This window comes from Perca flavescens, chromosome 11 (assembly GCF_004354835.1).
Source record: "Perca flavescens isolate YP-PL-M2 chromosome 11, PFLA_1.0, whole genome shotgun sequence".
Taxonomy (NCBI): domain Eukaryota; kingdom Metazoa; phylum Chordata; class Actinopteri; order Perciformes; family Percidae; genus Perca; species Perca flavescens.
In genome coordinates, this window is record NC_041341.1 from 9204719 (window position 1) to 9219688 (window position 14970).

The following is a 14970-nucleotide window of genomic DNA, read 5'->3' on the forward strand; positions in this document are numbered from 1 at the left end:
CACCGTGGCACAGGAAGGTCAAGAGTGGAAATTGTGTGTGTGTGTGTGTGTGTGTGTGTGTGTGTGTGTGTGTGTGTGTGTGTGTGTGTGTGTGTGTGTGTGTGTGTGTGTGTGTGTGTGTGTGTGTGTGTGTGTGTGTGTGTGTGTGTGTGTGTGTGTGTGTGTGTGTGTGTGTATTTTGGATTACACATATCTGGATACTGGCAACACTTTTCTTCACGGGACTTGTTGCTTGTAGAATCACTATATGGCCAAAAGTATCTGGACACCATTCCATGTGGCTTGGCTCCTTAGTTCCAGTTAAAACAAATATTAATGCTACAGGTTTATGTATGAAATTGAAACGAAAAGTGTTTGCCACTGAAGGCTCTTTTTCAAAACGACGACAGTTTAATGTGAACGAACTTGACTGGGCTTCACAGAGCCCTGACCTCCACCTTTAGGATTTATTGAAGCATTCAGTGGGAGCAAATCCCTGCAGCCAAGATCTGGTGGAGAGCCTTCCCAGAAGAGTGGAGCTAGTAATAGTATTATAACTATGGAAATTAATGACTACTTATGTTGTATCAAGTTTATTTGATTCCTACCTTTATAGCACTTACAAGTTTGTATCTCAGCCTTTTTGGTTTTTGTTCCTTTTATTTTATATACTGTATGTTATGTGATCCCCATAATTTAACTTGCACTATTTCATTGTTTCATGTCATTATTTATGTGTGATAACGTGATTTTCTTTTAATGCATATTTAATGAGCGTTGTTGGAGGGAGATTTTCATTGCCAACGGCTGCTTCTCTGAAATTGTTGAGCAGCCGCTCTCAGCTGGTGCTAGATTGGCTACTGGTGTAATTATATGATGCATTTGTAATTTTCTTTATGGGAAGTCACTAAAGCCCGATGATAAAAGATTTTTAAGGCCGATATCGATACAAATATTTGGTGATTTAAAAATCCGATATATAATATAAAAAAATTAAATCCAGAAACTCGTAACATAAACCGATTTCCCTAACATTCATTATTTGTAGTTATGTATGAGTCCTCACTAAAATAATATGATAATGCATTTAAAAATAAACTTGTTTGTTTTATTGTCACAACAGAACAGAGGAACATCAAAATATATTAATGTTCTGATAAATAAAATGTATAAAAATGCAAACTTAAGATATGAAACTTAAAGGGTTAAACATGAGTGTTGGCAACAGGGACGTTGTAGAGCGCTCTCTGGAGGACAAACTATGCAACAACACTTGTAACATGGTTGATGGGTGTTTCGTCCATTTTTATTTTGTTTTTTAAATATTCAATTATCGGCCATTATAAATGCCGTTACCGATAGTTTGGAAAATGCCTAATATCGGCTCTAGAAGTCACACAAAGTGTGAATGTGAAAGTATTTACAGTACTTAAGTGTTTCTGGATGGTCTCACAGTATCAGGTCTGTCTCGTTTTAAACAGGTTTGCAGTATAACTGTAGAGTGACCTCTGCTGACTTCCTATTTGTTCTTCTCTTGTCGCCCAGGTCACGGAGAATGTCACTGCGGGGAGTGTAAATGCCACGCCGGTTACATCGGCGACAACTGTAACTGCTCCACAGAGACGTCGTCCTGCATCGCAGACGACGGGCAGATGTGCAGCGGGCGAGGCAGCTGTGTGTGCGGCCGCTGTCAGTGCACCGAGCCAGGAGCCTTCGGAGATACCTGTGAGAAATGTCCCACCTGCCCCGATGCCTGTGGCACTAAAAGGTAGAGTCACGCCGCACCGCAATGAGCACCTCACACCACCGACGGAGACAAGCGGAGGAAAATGTAAACAATGTTCCCTCAGGAATCTACTATGATGTATGATGAGATGCAGTCATCCAACCGGGGGGAAGAGGTCAAACCGTCATAAACATCAGAACAAAAAAACTTGTCAAAGCCTTCACATAACTCACTCACTTATGGACTTATCTAAGTGGAGTTGTTCAGATAACTCTCATTCCATTTGTGACCCTGAGAAATGAAGCCGTTGCCCCGCCGTTTGAACTTCAGCATCTCTCGGCGTCGCGGCTCAGGCTCTTTTGAGGTCGGGGTTAAATGCCTGTCAGACGTCTAGTAAAGAGAACGCTCTCCTGTGAGGACAGAATAACTGCTGTGTCCTCTCAACAGGCCCTCCTGACGTACACATGGCTCCACTTTCCCAAGGCAGTGGCCATCTTTATGGAACAACCTTTGACCCCCTGACCAGACTTGAGTTTAGAGACGGGTCATCGCTGTATCATGTCAACCATTGTACGACCAGTTACATAATATCTGAAGGAGGAAATGAAGCTAAGCAGCAGCCAGAAATCTCACACAAATAACACGAGAAATGTGCAGCAGTACGTGCCTGTGCATTTGTCGTGATTTATAGTCTGTTATCTCCACCGTTGGGGTTATGTTTTACTTTGTGTTTAGTTAGCAGGATATCGAAAAGACGGATGTATAACCTTTACGAAAGGAGGATTTATTGCAAGACTGCATTAGTTTTATCTAGGCGTATCTAATAAATTGGCAACTGAGTGTATAACATCCAAGAGGAGAGGGGTGTGACTGTGCACAGAAGTTGGACAGCTTCTCTTTATCTCCACCGTGAACAAAATAATGAATTTTAGATGCAGCGCCAGACAAAGTTGCCGCTGTTAAATGTCGCAGAAACCTGAAGTGACTTCTCCGGCATCGTTAACTGATGCAAGTAAAAAAAAAAAAAAACTCAGTAATTAAACTCACTGGCTGCAGTTTATTTGTTTTTTGGCATCCCGCACGGTTCACCCACTGTCCAGCTGCTGACAGTTTGTTGCAGAGAAACTTCTGGTGTTTTAAAGCAGCGCTGTGGGGCATTTTTGACAGCTGACGTACCCAGGGTAAAAAAAACAAACAGCATTTGAATAACAAATGTAGTAGAATGTGAGGGCCTGGTGTAGATTTGTGCTCTCTGGGTGCGTTCTAGCTCATGAATAAAGATAAAAGATGCCTTTTTTGTACAAGTTGTACTCGGCTTTTCAAGTAAACTCGCTCTTCTCTGCTTCAGGGAGTGTATCGAGTGCCGGCTTTTCAACTCCGGAAGGCTTGCAGACAACCAGACCTGCCAGCGCCTGTGCAAGGATGAAATCATCACTGTGGAGACCCTCAGTGAGTAAACACACACACACACACACACACTCACACACACATATTCTTACACATGCACACAGACCAGCTGGCTGGAGGTATTCACATCTGTTGCATCTGCAACAGTTTCACTTTTCACATCTTCCTTCCACTGTCACTTTTTATTAGACTTTTTATGCTGTTATTGGGGAGCTCTGCCAAAGTACAGTACATGGTCCAGTGATATCAGTTGTGGGTGACATGTGACCCATTTATCACGTCTGATGTAATAGCTACAAACTCTCACACCGGTCTAGCACCATGCTGTCATTGCAAGAATAGCCATATTTAAATTATTGACACGCTGACAATAGAATAATAACAAGATGGAGTGTAGTTAAAATAGCTTAATGTGTCACATGCTCACATGTGACTGTAAATCACATTAATTTACCCCGTTTGATTTGAGCAGTTACATTATATACTGTAGGAAGTTAATTATGTTACTTGCATTGCCTATACACTTTAAGAGGATTATTACATAATATACTACATTTAAAATGTGCATCAGTATTTGTCACGGACACTTATTTAGCCTTTGCAACATTGGTCCTTCATTACCCTCAACGTAACATACCAGGCCTGGCTCAAAATAATCGGTTCTCCAATTAAAATAAATTTTTGTTTGAGTGATCTGATATCGATGATTAAAATCCCGAAATTGATCTTTTAATAAATGCCTTTTCCCCATGGATGTGGTGAATTGACCACCTTTTTGGGTCTATATGTGTCAAAAAAATGTATATAAAACAAATACTCCCATTGTCTTGTGTGACAGAAGGAAGCCATCAACGAACCAGTAGTAAAACATGAAATAAAGAAAAAGTAACACATAGAATAAATTAGGGCTGGGCGATATCTAGAAAATCCGATATCACGATATTGTTGACACCTCGATATCAATATTGCGATGATATTCTAGGGTTGACAATTGGTGCTTTTACAAAATATCTTCACATTTAGATTTTAAATAAATAACCATGATAATGTGAATATAATGACTAAGTGGGTAAAGGCAAATAATAGAACAGTTAGAACAGTCTGGTGTGTTTAGAAAATGACATCACTTTACTGTAACACAGCCTTTAAAACCAGCAAAAGGCGAAACTTAACATGTAACGATATTACGATGCTTCAAAATCTAAGATGATATCTAGTCTCATATCACGATATCAATATAATGTGGATATATTGCCCAGCCCTAGAATAAATATAAAATGTAGAATAAACAGAACGGGGAAGGTGTGTGTGTGTGTGTGTGTGTGTGTGTGTGTGTGTGTGTGTGTGTGTGTGTGTGTGTGTGTGTGTGTGTGTGTGTGTGTGTGTGTATATATGTATATATATATATATATATATGTATATATATATATATATATATATGTATATATATATATATATATATATATATATATGGTATATATGTAGTTCACAAAACCCACGGTTTGGTTTGTATCACGGTTTTAGGGTCAGAGTTTTCGGTTCTGTACGGTTCTTGTTATTTTTTAATCTTTAACACTCCAGAAATATACTTCAGCATACGGTATATAGCTTAATTATCCACAATGTAGGATACAGTATTAAATAATTCTATAGTTATATCATGTAGCCTAATCATGCACAAACTGAATTTGACTTGACTTTAAGCACATTATTAAGACCATCTCTGAGGAAAGCTAGCTGAGATTTTGATACAGCAAAAGGGAAGACATTGTTGTGATTTCAACAAGCTTTTCATTTATTTGGCCAAAAAAAGGAGAATGTGTATTGCCATCTACAGGAACTTATGTGCCTTTTTTTTGTACATGAAGATTGAAATATTACAGAATATCAATTGAAATAACTTGCATTTATCAAACTGCCAACTTCAGTGTAGCTCTTACAAAAATGTATCCTTTAAAAGAAAAAGAGAGGAACTCTTAAAGCTCCGTCTTTTGAATAAGTCAGAATACGTTAAACATAAAACCAGTTTACATTGTTAGTTCATTTCCTATCCTGGGCTGGGACACACATAAAGTACTTAATGTACTCTCTGTGTGTGTGTGTGTGTGTGTGTGTGTGTGTGTGTGTGTGTGTGTGTGTGTGTGTGTGTGTGTGTGTGTGTGTGTGTGTGTGTGTGTGTGTGTGTGTGTGTGTGTGTGTGTGTGTGTGTGTGTGTGTGTGTGTGTGTGTGTGTGTGTGTTCTTTCGCGCGAAAGGGAAACACACTGAGGTCACATACGGGGCACCTGACGGGCACGAGGCCACATTGTGCATGCGTCGAACCGTGCGGCACACGTTCCGAACCGAGACAAGCGGACCGAACGGTTCGGATGTTTTTTATGAACCGTACCACCCCTAGTATATGTGTATATATACACTTTTTAATATCCAAACTTATATTTGTACTTAAAATATTTGTTCAGCTCTTATGTCCTGGTTTTGAGCCGTATGTTTATTTCTGTGTATGTACTTTGGGAGCAACAAAAAAGCCAAAATCAAATTCCTTGTAAATGATGTGTTTACAAGGCCATTAAAAACCGATTTTGAAATGCTAATAGTAAGATATTATGTACAGAATAAACAGCTGACGGTATGATATGCCCAGTAGATCTGATATGGACAGTATGGTAAGTCACGTTGGACAAAAGCATCTTGCAAATAGATGTAATATAATGTGTCCAGGGAGAATCACACAGAGCAGCAAATTCCACAAGCAAGATGCGAAAGCGCTTAATGAGAAACCAATCCTCTGTCAAACTGCTGGAAAAAGAAGCGTGTCCTATTGTTGATAATGTAAGAGCGCCGCGAAGCTGCAGCACGCTGATGTTAGCATGCCTATACGTACCTAAGTACAACCTCACTGAGCTGCCCGCATGGCTGTAGACCAGGGGCGGGGCAGATTTAAGGTTTTGTACCGTTGGGATTTTTACGATTCCAATGCCAAACCGGTACTTTTTAAAACGATTCCGATTCCTAAACCGATTCTTGAAAAATTACATCAAAGCTGTAATATGTTTACTAGTGATCACGTCCAGTGAATGGTTAATATGCTTTTATGTCCATTTTGGTGAGCCCAGAGGGGAGAATATGGCATTTTAAAAGTAGCCTACATTTACGGTAGCTAGGTAACGGTAGACTCCAGAGAAAGTGTGATATTTTTACGTCCGTTTCGGAACGACGGTGGGAAAATATTTCAGTCAACACATCAAATGGAACTGAATTGAGGAACCGAAATTTGCGTTCTAATTTTATGGTTTCAAAATAGCTTCAACTTTGTGTCATTTCCCCCTCAGTATCTCTGACTGGACCGGCAGATCATTGGAGAAGAGGTTCTATTCCATTCTGTGAACTCTACTCCAGCATAGCCGAGTGTTTCCTCTAGGATTTCTTTTATCAGTGGGGCAGATCTGTCCGTCCCCGTCCCGCGCCCCACCGCCAAATGTTTTACGTATTAAACAGAACTGACACTTCGATGCAACACAAACAAATATATTTATTCACCTCTATTCACACACAACGAGGCATATTTTCATTTCGTTTTGATTGAACTGTATTTTTGTCGGTCTACAAAATGAATTTTACAAGAAATTCTTCATAGGGAACCCAAAACCCAAAGTAGGCTATAGTATGAAACCATTCATAATGAAAACTAATTGCATATTTGCCTGAGTGGCAAAGTTGGCAGCCTTGCTGTGTGCATCTGATTTTTCTTGGCTTTTGGAAAAATAACTCCAAGGCTCGGTTACACTAGAACGGCCAGGACGGTCATGACATTTCTATGTGTAATAACTTAACTGCTAAATAAAAAAATACAATCCTGCTGGTACCTGACTTTTCCTAAAAGAGTCTGTATTTTCATTTAAAATAGTTTTTATATACTTTACATTACACAAAATGCAAAGAAAATACAATCACTTTTACCTATTTTGGCCATACACTATGATATTGACCGCTCCGATTTTCGCGGTTTTGTTTTTAATCTTTTGCGTGGTTGAAGATGCATCTTGGTTGCTTAGTAATAATCATAGTCTCTGTCAGAGAAACGTAACTAGCGGTCTCGAGGAACAAGTGTGGGCAAAGCCAGAGCCGGTAACGTAGGCTACGGCGTGGATGGACTCGGTTCTGGATCAGAAGAAAAGCACTGGGCGCTCGCTCTGTGAAAGGCGCGGTGTACACGTAGATGGCCGGTAGCTGTCTACGTGTTCATATAACTTTATACATGCTACAACTGGCTGGAATCATTGCACACATTCTCTCCAAGGAGAGCACCAGCTGTAAAATGTCCCGGAGGAAGTTCATGCAGCGACTGGCAGAGGAGCTGAGAGCGGAGTTTATGGAGGAAAAAAAGGGAAGCGGCGCACCGCAGCAGACACCAAATCGGAGGCAGTGCCAGTTAGGTTAGGTTATAAATGTTCAAATAACACTTTTAATTGTCATTTGGCTGTGAATTATGTTGAATGAATTTCCCCCAATATGTTTCATGAATGTATGAAATAATCACGGTTTAGCCTACCAGGCCATGATATGATATCAAAAAATGTTCAAGAACTATAGACTAATAACACAGGCTTAAATGAACTGACAATATAAGTTATACGACTTACAGTTCTCAAGGATGCACACATGCCATCTCAGCCGGGTCCTCCGGACAGCCTGTCTCTTTTTTCTTTCTCCCTTTTCTCCGAGTGGCACTCGCGTTGTGAAGCGCGTGTCTGCGCTATTCTCCGTCGACGTGCTCTTTACAATCACTGCTGATAGACGGCTTTTTGTATATATATTTCTGATACCGTGGCGGGAGAAATCTAACCATGGCGGACCGCCACTTGCCAATCAACATAGAGGGAACGCAGTAGTGTAATAAAAATTTCAAGATTAGAAAAGCTGTTTATGCCAAATTTCTACGCTACCTATGCTATGTAGCCTAACCTTAAAAATACCAACATCAGACAAGTTTTGCCTTTTCTTAGGTGTCAGGATTGTCTTCCTCAACATTTGATTTGATTGTTCTGGTTTCAGAATGATGAAGACTGTTGGAGAACAGTTAGATACACAACAGGATGTCGGCTCTACAGGATGATTCTTTTTTTTTTTTTTTTTGGAAACTCATGTTTTTCCCAAACGATGTACAGATTTATAAGCATTTTGTTATCTCAAGTGGCTTGAAAAATATTAGGGATAGACCGATTATCGGCTCTGGCCGATTATTAGTCAGTTTGTTTTTTTTTGGCAGTTTGCAGATGATCTGTATCTGCGTTTTTATTTGCCTGATAACCGATAAAGTTGATGAATTAAAAAGTCATCTACTTTAGCTCGGCTCCAGCTCTGTGTCTGCTGTCCCTCTGATCTGGTAACCCCCCACACACACACACACACACACACACACAACACTATCTGACTCTCTGTTACTGGGTGTTATGTTGAAAGTTTCTCATGTATTAAATAACTGCTTAAAGCATGTAAACAAAGTTTTGTGTTGGAGTTTGTAACTTTCCAAAATCTTAATTTTGACTTTTCATTTTCACGGTATATGCATATCGGCTCCAAATATCGGTTATTGGTTTCATTAATTACTAATAATCAGTATCGGTATCTGCCTTGAAAAACCAGTATCAGTAGGTCCATCCCTAAAACATAGAGCATATAGCTGCCGTAAATGGAATAAACTCTCCATGTTAACAAAGTCTGGCTCTGCCCCTGCAGTAGACTGGCTCTCTGTGCTTGTTTGGGGCTTCACATCTTTTCTCGTTTAACACCTCACACACGTCCTGTGATTAATAAGGAAAGTCCGCCCACTGGACAAGTCGTGTCCCGATGTTTATGTTATTACGTGGCAGGTGGCAGTCTGTTTGGGCCTCTCGCAGCTCCACGGACACCTTCACTTCACACAGCAGGAAATAACTCCACACACCCCTCGTTTGGTTCAAAGAGATCAATCCATTCAAGTTCAACGTCTGTTCTTCCTTCGCCATAGGGAGAATAAACAAACCTGCTACAAAGCATTGCCTCGCTCATGTGTCATTTTTTAAAAAAGCTGGAGGTACAGGTCTAACCGTGCAGACCGTGTTAACTATAAGTGCTTCTATCTGGTTTTTTTTTTTTTTTTTACCGTCTATCACCTCCCTGGAGGGAAAGGTTTAGGAATGCATTAATAAGTGCACAGTGATTTACGGCCTCCATGGCACCGTGATGCCGCGCGGAGGAGAAAGAGGAGACTGGTTGTGTGTTTAGTTAGAGACTATTCTAAGACCAGTCCGTGTTGGCCCAGCATGCGTGGCTCTGGTCCAGATCTGACGTCTTTCATAGCATTCCCTGCTAGTTCAGCCATCTGACTGGCCTTAATAGGCTCCACATGTACATTCCAGATACTTGGTGCATGAAATAGAGGAGGGGGGGGCCTGATGGGGGTGGGGGGTGCAGTGTGACCTCACTCTCCTCTGTGAGTTTTTAAATCTTTTTGGGTGATGAGGATTGACTGAAAGAAAAAAAAAAAAAAAAAAAAAAAAAAAAAAGCACCCAGAATATCAGTCTCATTTGTCGGTTGTGATTTCAGAGCAAAGAAATTCAGGCTATGTGATGATTGTTTACAAGTGTTTTCAGTTTTTTTTTTTTTTTTTTCAAGAGCCGGATTCCTCTTCAGTTTCACTTCATCTTTCCCCCTTTTCTCTCTCTTTGTTCCGAAATCTGAAGCTAAACCTCAGCAGATAATAATAATAATAATAATAATAATAATAATAATAATGATGATGATAATATATTTCCTTTGAAACACCAGTAGAGAGTGAGCTCCTACCGAAACAATCTTTGTTGGAAGAATATTTTCCCCTAAGTGGAATTAAAGAGCAAAGAACCTCAAAGTATTTCTAAAAACAAGTCCGTAAAAGTTCATTTTAATCAAGTAAGACATTGATTAGGGGGGCTGTTCTCGTTTTTCAACATGCTCTTGTCATTTTGTTGTGTTAATAACTTTTAATATATATTTTTTTCAGGTTATTTCCTTTCCTTTTCTCATCTCCTTTTGTGGTGAAATTCTGCCAAGTATATGAACTTGAAGATGATTTAACCGAGCCAACTAAAGATCGACAGAAGATTCTTATCGGCCATTGAAGTGTGTTTTGATCTGCTTTTCCCTCTCGCCTTCCCTCCCCTTCCCAGAAACGGAGGAGCCCGGCGCTGTGCTTTGTCTGTATAAGACAGACAACGATTGTGTCATGAAGTTCACGTATTCCGAGCACGCCAGCGGACAGTCCGTCCTCGCAGCTCTGAAAGAGCCAGGTCAGTGCTCCAAACAACAACAAATTAGGTCTGCCTCCACCGTGAGAATAGCTTAGTTTGTTTTTGTCTTATGTAACATAACAGGACTTCAACTTACATGTTGTTGTGCAACCCTGTTGTTTCAGAATGACCATCAAAGAACCTTAAACGCCGCTGTCACTGCCCGATGTGAGTCGCGCATGCTCAGATTTAAACGGTTCGCGGCATAACGTGTCATACTGATATTTGTGAAATCCATAAAATAGTAAACTTTTCTCTTTACATACAATAACAGAAGACGTTGTAGCTATCTATGATTGTTTGATCGCTAACGTTAGCTCAAAACGCCATTCACGTGACAGCCTTTGTTGTGTTTGATTGCTAACTCGTAGCCAGCAGCGAACCAACTTCGTTGTAGGTCCGTTTTTATTGTATTGACGTTACAGAAGTCTCTCGTTAGCATCTTGTAGGCTACTTGTCGCAAAGTGACGCACGCGCAATTCACATCTGCACTCGACTCACATCAGGCAGTGACAACCACCTCTACAACTTTTAAATGTTAGTCTTTGCTCTTAAAGGGATAGTTTGGATATTTTGATGTGGGGCTGTCTGCGCTACTTCTCCATAGTCGGTGTTTTAGCTACAGTAGAGCGGTTGTCACGCCCCCCCCCCAGAAACGGACAGTTCCCCGTCATAAAGTTAAAGCGGTGAAAATATTCTAATTCTAGCGTACACTTAAACTGATATTGATTTGTTTGATGTTTAAAAAGTGTTCGGCTGCCGCCCCCGTCCACAGCAGGTCTTATCTTAGCTTCCGTGTCGGTACTCCTGTCTGCTTCTCCAAACTGGGGGGGGGGCGTGCCGACCGCCATCTACTGGAGCTAACACACTGACTATGGAGAAGTAGCTTCGTACAACCACACTTGAAAAGATCAGAACTCTCCCTTTAAAGCTATAGTGCGTAGTTTCTGTCGCCCCCATGAGGAATTCTAAGTAATGACAACAACACTGTCAGCGTACAAGCTAACATGATACAAGCCTTCCGTGACCGCGCACCGCCCGATAACTACATTTCTGCATCACTTACCTAATGTCAGCTATGGATTCCAATGAAAATGTGAAATTTTCAAACATTTAGATATTACTGCGTGGTTTGTAACCTTTTTTGCATTTGATGATCAAGTACAAAATGTAACAAACAGAGTGAGGAACTTTGAGACAAGCAACGATTGCATATGATGATTCCATACACAAACCACCTTTAGAGGATATTGATGGTTTATTCCAACTCTTTTTGATCATTACTCTCGGTGATGGCGAGTACTGTACTCGCCAGTGATCGATTAGATCAGAATTGATTTGCCTTTTTCCCTACGTCAGAGTGCGGCGGTGGGCCCGATGCTCTGATGGTGCTGCTGGCGGTGGTCGGCAGCATCCTGCTGGTGGGGGTGGTGCTGCTCGCTGCCTGGAAGTTGGTCATCACCATTCATGACCGGAGAGAGTTTTCGCGCTTCCAGAGTGCACGCTCGCGAGCCCGATACGAGATGGTAAGGTCGATCCCCCTCTTTGTATTTGGGAAGTTTATTGTATCTACTAGAACATAGTGTGTATCCACGATGTTCCCGGGATTGCGTCGTTGCCGCCGGATTTCACTCTTTTAGGCCGGATGTCCCGTCAACTTCTGCTTTCTTTTTGTTGGGAATTCTAACCTCCGGTGGATTTGTGAGGACTATGGTTAACTGGTCCTCAGATCTCTGCAGGGGAAATCCAGACAGCTAGCTAGACTATCTGTCCAATCTGCACGACTAAAACAACCTTTAAACGTACACGTTCCACTAGGGCTGCTCGATTATGGAAAAAAACATAATCACGATTATTTCGGTCAATATTGAAATCACAATAATTTGACACGATTACTCGTTAACTTCTGGAAAGATGTTGCAATTATTGTACTTAAAAAAACGTGGAAAAAGTTAAATAAATCAACAGCAAAAAAAAATCTGCATCTGTGAAAAAATCACCTACATCTGTGAAATTTGCCCTTAATACTTTTCCTATTTAAACTTTATTTTTTCATTCAGAACACGAGAAAATCAAGAGTTTATATGCAAAACGTAATGACCTAAACAATTGTTTTTCTCGATTATTCTGTTTTCGTGATCGTTGGGAGCCAAAATCATAATCACGATTTAAATTTTGATTAATTGCACAGCCCTACATTCCATCAAAAGTTCCTTTCCGAGGCTATTTTGCAGAGGCACCGCGGGCTCTTCGCGCTGCTTAGCGCCGCCCAAGACGATTGTGATTGGTTTAAAGAAATGCCGTTTTCCTCCCATCCCGGAATGCTGTGTGGACTTGCCAGACCCTCCTTCACAACGCTGTGGAGGAAGGTCTGGCAATGCGAGACTACCTAGAACCAAACTTGTTTTCATTATAGATACAAATGTCAAGTAAAAATATGAGGCTCATCAAATAAACAGAATTGTATCGGCCCCTCTTCTCTCTGCATAAATAGTGAAGGGGGGGCAATTCTAGTACAATTTCTCTAAAAAATAAATACTTAAAACAGTGTTTTATTTTGAAAATTCAAATGAGAGTCAGTGAGCGCAGACGCCTTGGCTTCTGTGTTTTTTAGTGAATCTGTATGAGATTCACTGACACGTCTGAACTTTAGTAGGCTGGTTAAGATGTTAGCATGACATAACATAAACATAAACATTTTTGATCAGGTTGAATTTGGGTATTGAAGAATTTATTCTGATATGAAGATTAGTACCGAATAGGATATTTCACATTTGAAAAATAAACTTGTCAGTGCTCTTTAGAGGACAAACTATGTAATGAGGACATCATCTTTGCATTTCTGCATTTTCGTATTGCTTATTGCCCAACAAATATGCTGATACTATCATATCTGTATTAAGCTAATATCAGCAGAGCCTGTGTCCTAGACGTCATCTTGTGACTTTCTGTTGTTCTATTTTTTTTTTTAATCTCTCACCCCTTCAGGCCTCCAACCCTCTGTACAAGCAGCCTGTCTCTACACTTTTTGTAGAAAGCGATTGCAACATGTATGGGAAGTCCTTCAACGGGGGGGTCCACTGATCCCTCGGCACGGGGCGCGGCAGGACCGGTCCGACAAACAGATCCCCGGAGGACGGAGGACTCAACACAACCCCATCCCTCTGCACGGTTCACACCTGATAACAGAAGTGAAATGAACTAGACTCTGTCCGAAGGTGGGGGGGAGGGGCGGAAATCTGTGGCCTTTTTTTTTCTTTTTTCTTCAGGAGATTCAAGCCTACCCCAGAGACGTGATGCGACTTCTTTTTTTCTTCATCTGTGTGTTTGGCTGACAGCGGTGGCAGTCTGTGGAGGAGCAACGAGGAATCAACTTGTTTAGGAAGAGAGAGACAGAGAGAGACAGAGAGAGAGAGAGAGAGAGAGAGAGAGAGAGAGAGTGTAGAGTTAGCGGTGAGTTTGTCTGCAGTTACACAAAATAAATGAACGCTCTCTCATACAAACCATGACTTCAACCACCATTCAATCTCTGCACATAGCAGGCAGGACATTGGCTTATATTTGTATATTTTTTATAAACACTAAACATGCTTCTTTTTTTCTTTTTTTTTTAAGTATAAACTGCATCCAACAGGACAGGAAATTTACAGGATTATTAAAAAGCACATATTTCTAAAGGTGGCTATGATGACATTGTGGTACTACTAACATTTACTAAGCAATAGACTTCTTACCCTCATTTTGCACAGAGAATATTAAGAGTCCAGTCTCGTAAAGATTTAAATTTTCTTTCATGTTGAGTGTGTGTGTGTGTGTGTGTGTGTGTGTGTGTGTGTGTGTGTGTGCGTGCGTGCGTGCGTGCGCGCGCGCGCGCTATTGTATGCTCCAATTGCACTCCCTTCTCGACCAGGACTCTCTGAAAGAAGAGCTATTGTTTCTCAGTGGGGCCTTCCTGGCTAAATAAAGGATGAATTGATCAGAATGGCAGGGTACCAACTCACCCCCCAGCATCTGAACCCTTAAAGGATAAGGCTGGTGTTACTCTAGATTTCTTTTTTGTTGTTGTTGTTAACAAATCCAATTAAAAGACCAAAACTGACAATGTGGTTGTCCCATAATACTTTCAGACTTCTCTACCGCGTCCCTTGCGCTCAGACCCAAACTCATCTTCAAAATGTGTCAAAAAATAAAGTTAAAAGTTGAAGTAAAAGTTTCATTTTTCTAAAAGCAATTTGCTAAACGGAACCACTGGGCACTGTGGTTTTTAGCAGACATTACTTAAAGCTGGGGAAGGCTGTTGTCTAGAAAAGACAATATGAAAAAAAAGGTTATTGTGGAATTTTTGCCCAATGACGCCAAAAAAACTGCCTACCCCAGCTTTAAATAAGAGGAAACGGTGAGTTTGTTGGGGATTATTTTCAGCAACAGATTAATACACACATGAAGCTCTAGTGACTATTTACAGTCAAGCTGAAACACATGATTAGTACATTGACATACATTTGATCTGTAACTATTTATTTTTAAAATGTGATAATCATTAGTTTT

At 40.7% G+C, this 14970-nt stretch overlaps 1 protein-coding gene across 1 annotated transcript in view; it reads left to right on the forward strand.

Moving 5' to 3' along the window:
* itgb5 (integrin, beta 5) overlaps positions 1–14099 on the forward strand; it is a 66256-nt gene extending 52157 nt beyond the window's left edge. Inside the window, exons 12-16 of the mRNA XM_028591931.1 lie at positions 1525–1747; positions 3054–3154; positions 10303–10422; positions 11782–11948; positions 13411–14099. Of these exons, the coding sequence (XP_028447732.1) occupies positions 1525–1747; positions 3054–3154; positions 10303–10422; positions 11782–11948; positions 13411–13506 (707 nt within the window). The 3' untranslated portion in view covers positions 13507–14099. The remainder of the gene's footprint in view (positions 1–1524; positions 1748–3053; positions 3155–10302; positions 10423–11781; positions 11949–13410) is intronic.
* The last annotated feature ends 871 nt before the right edge of the window (positions 14100–14970 follow it).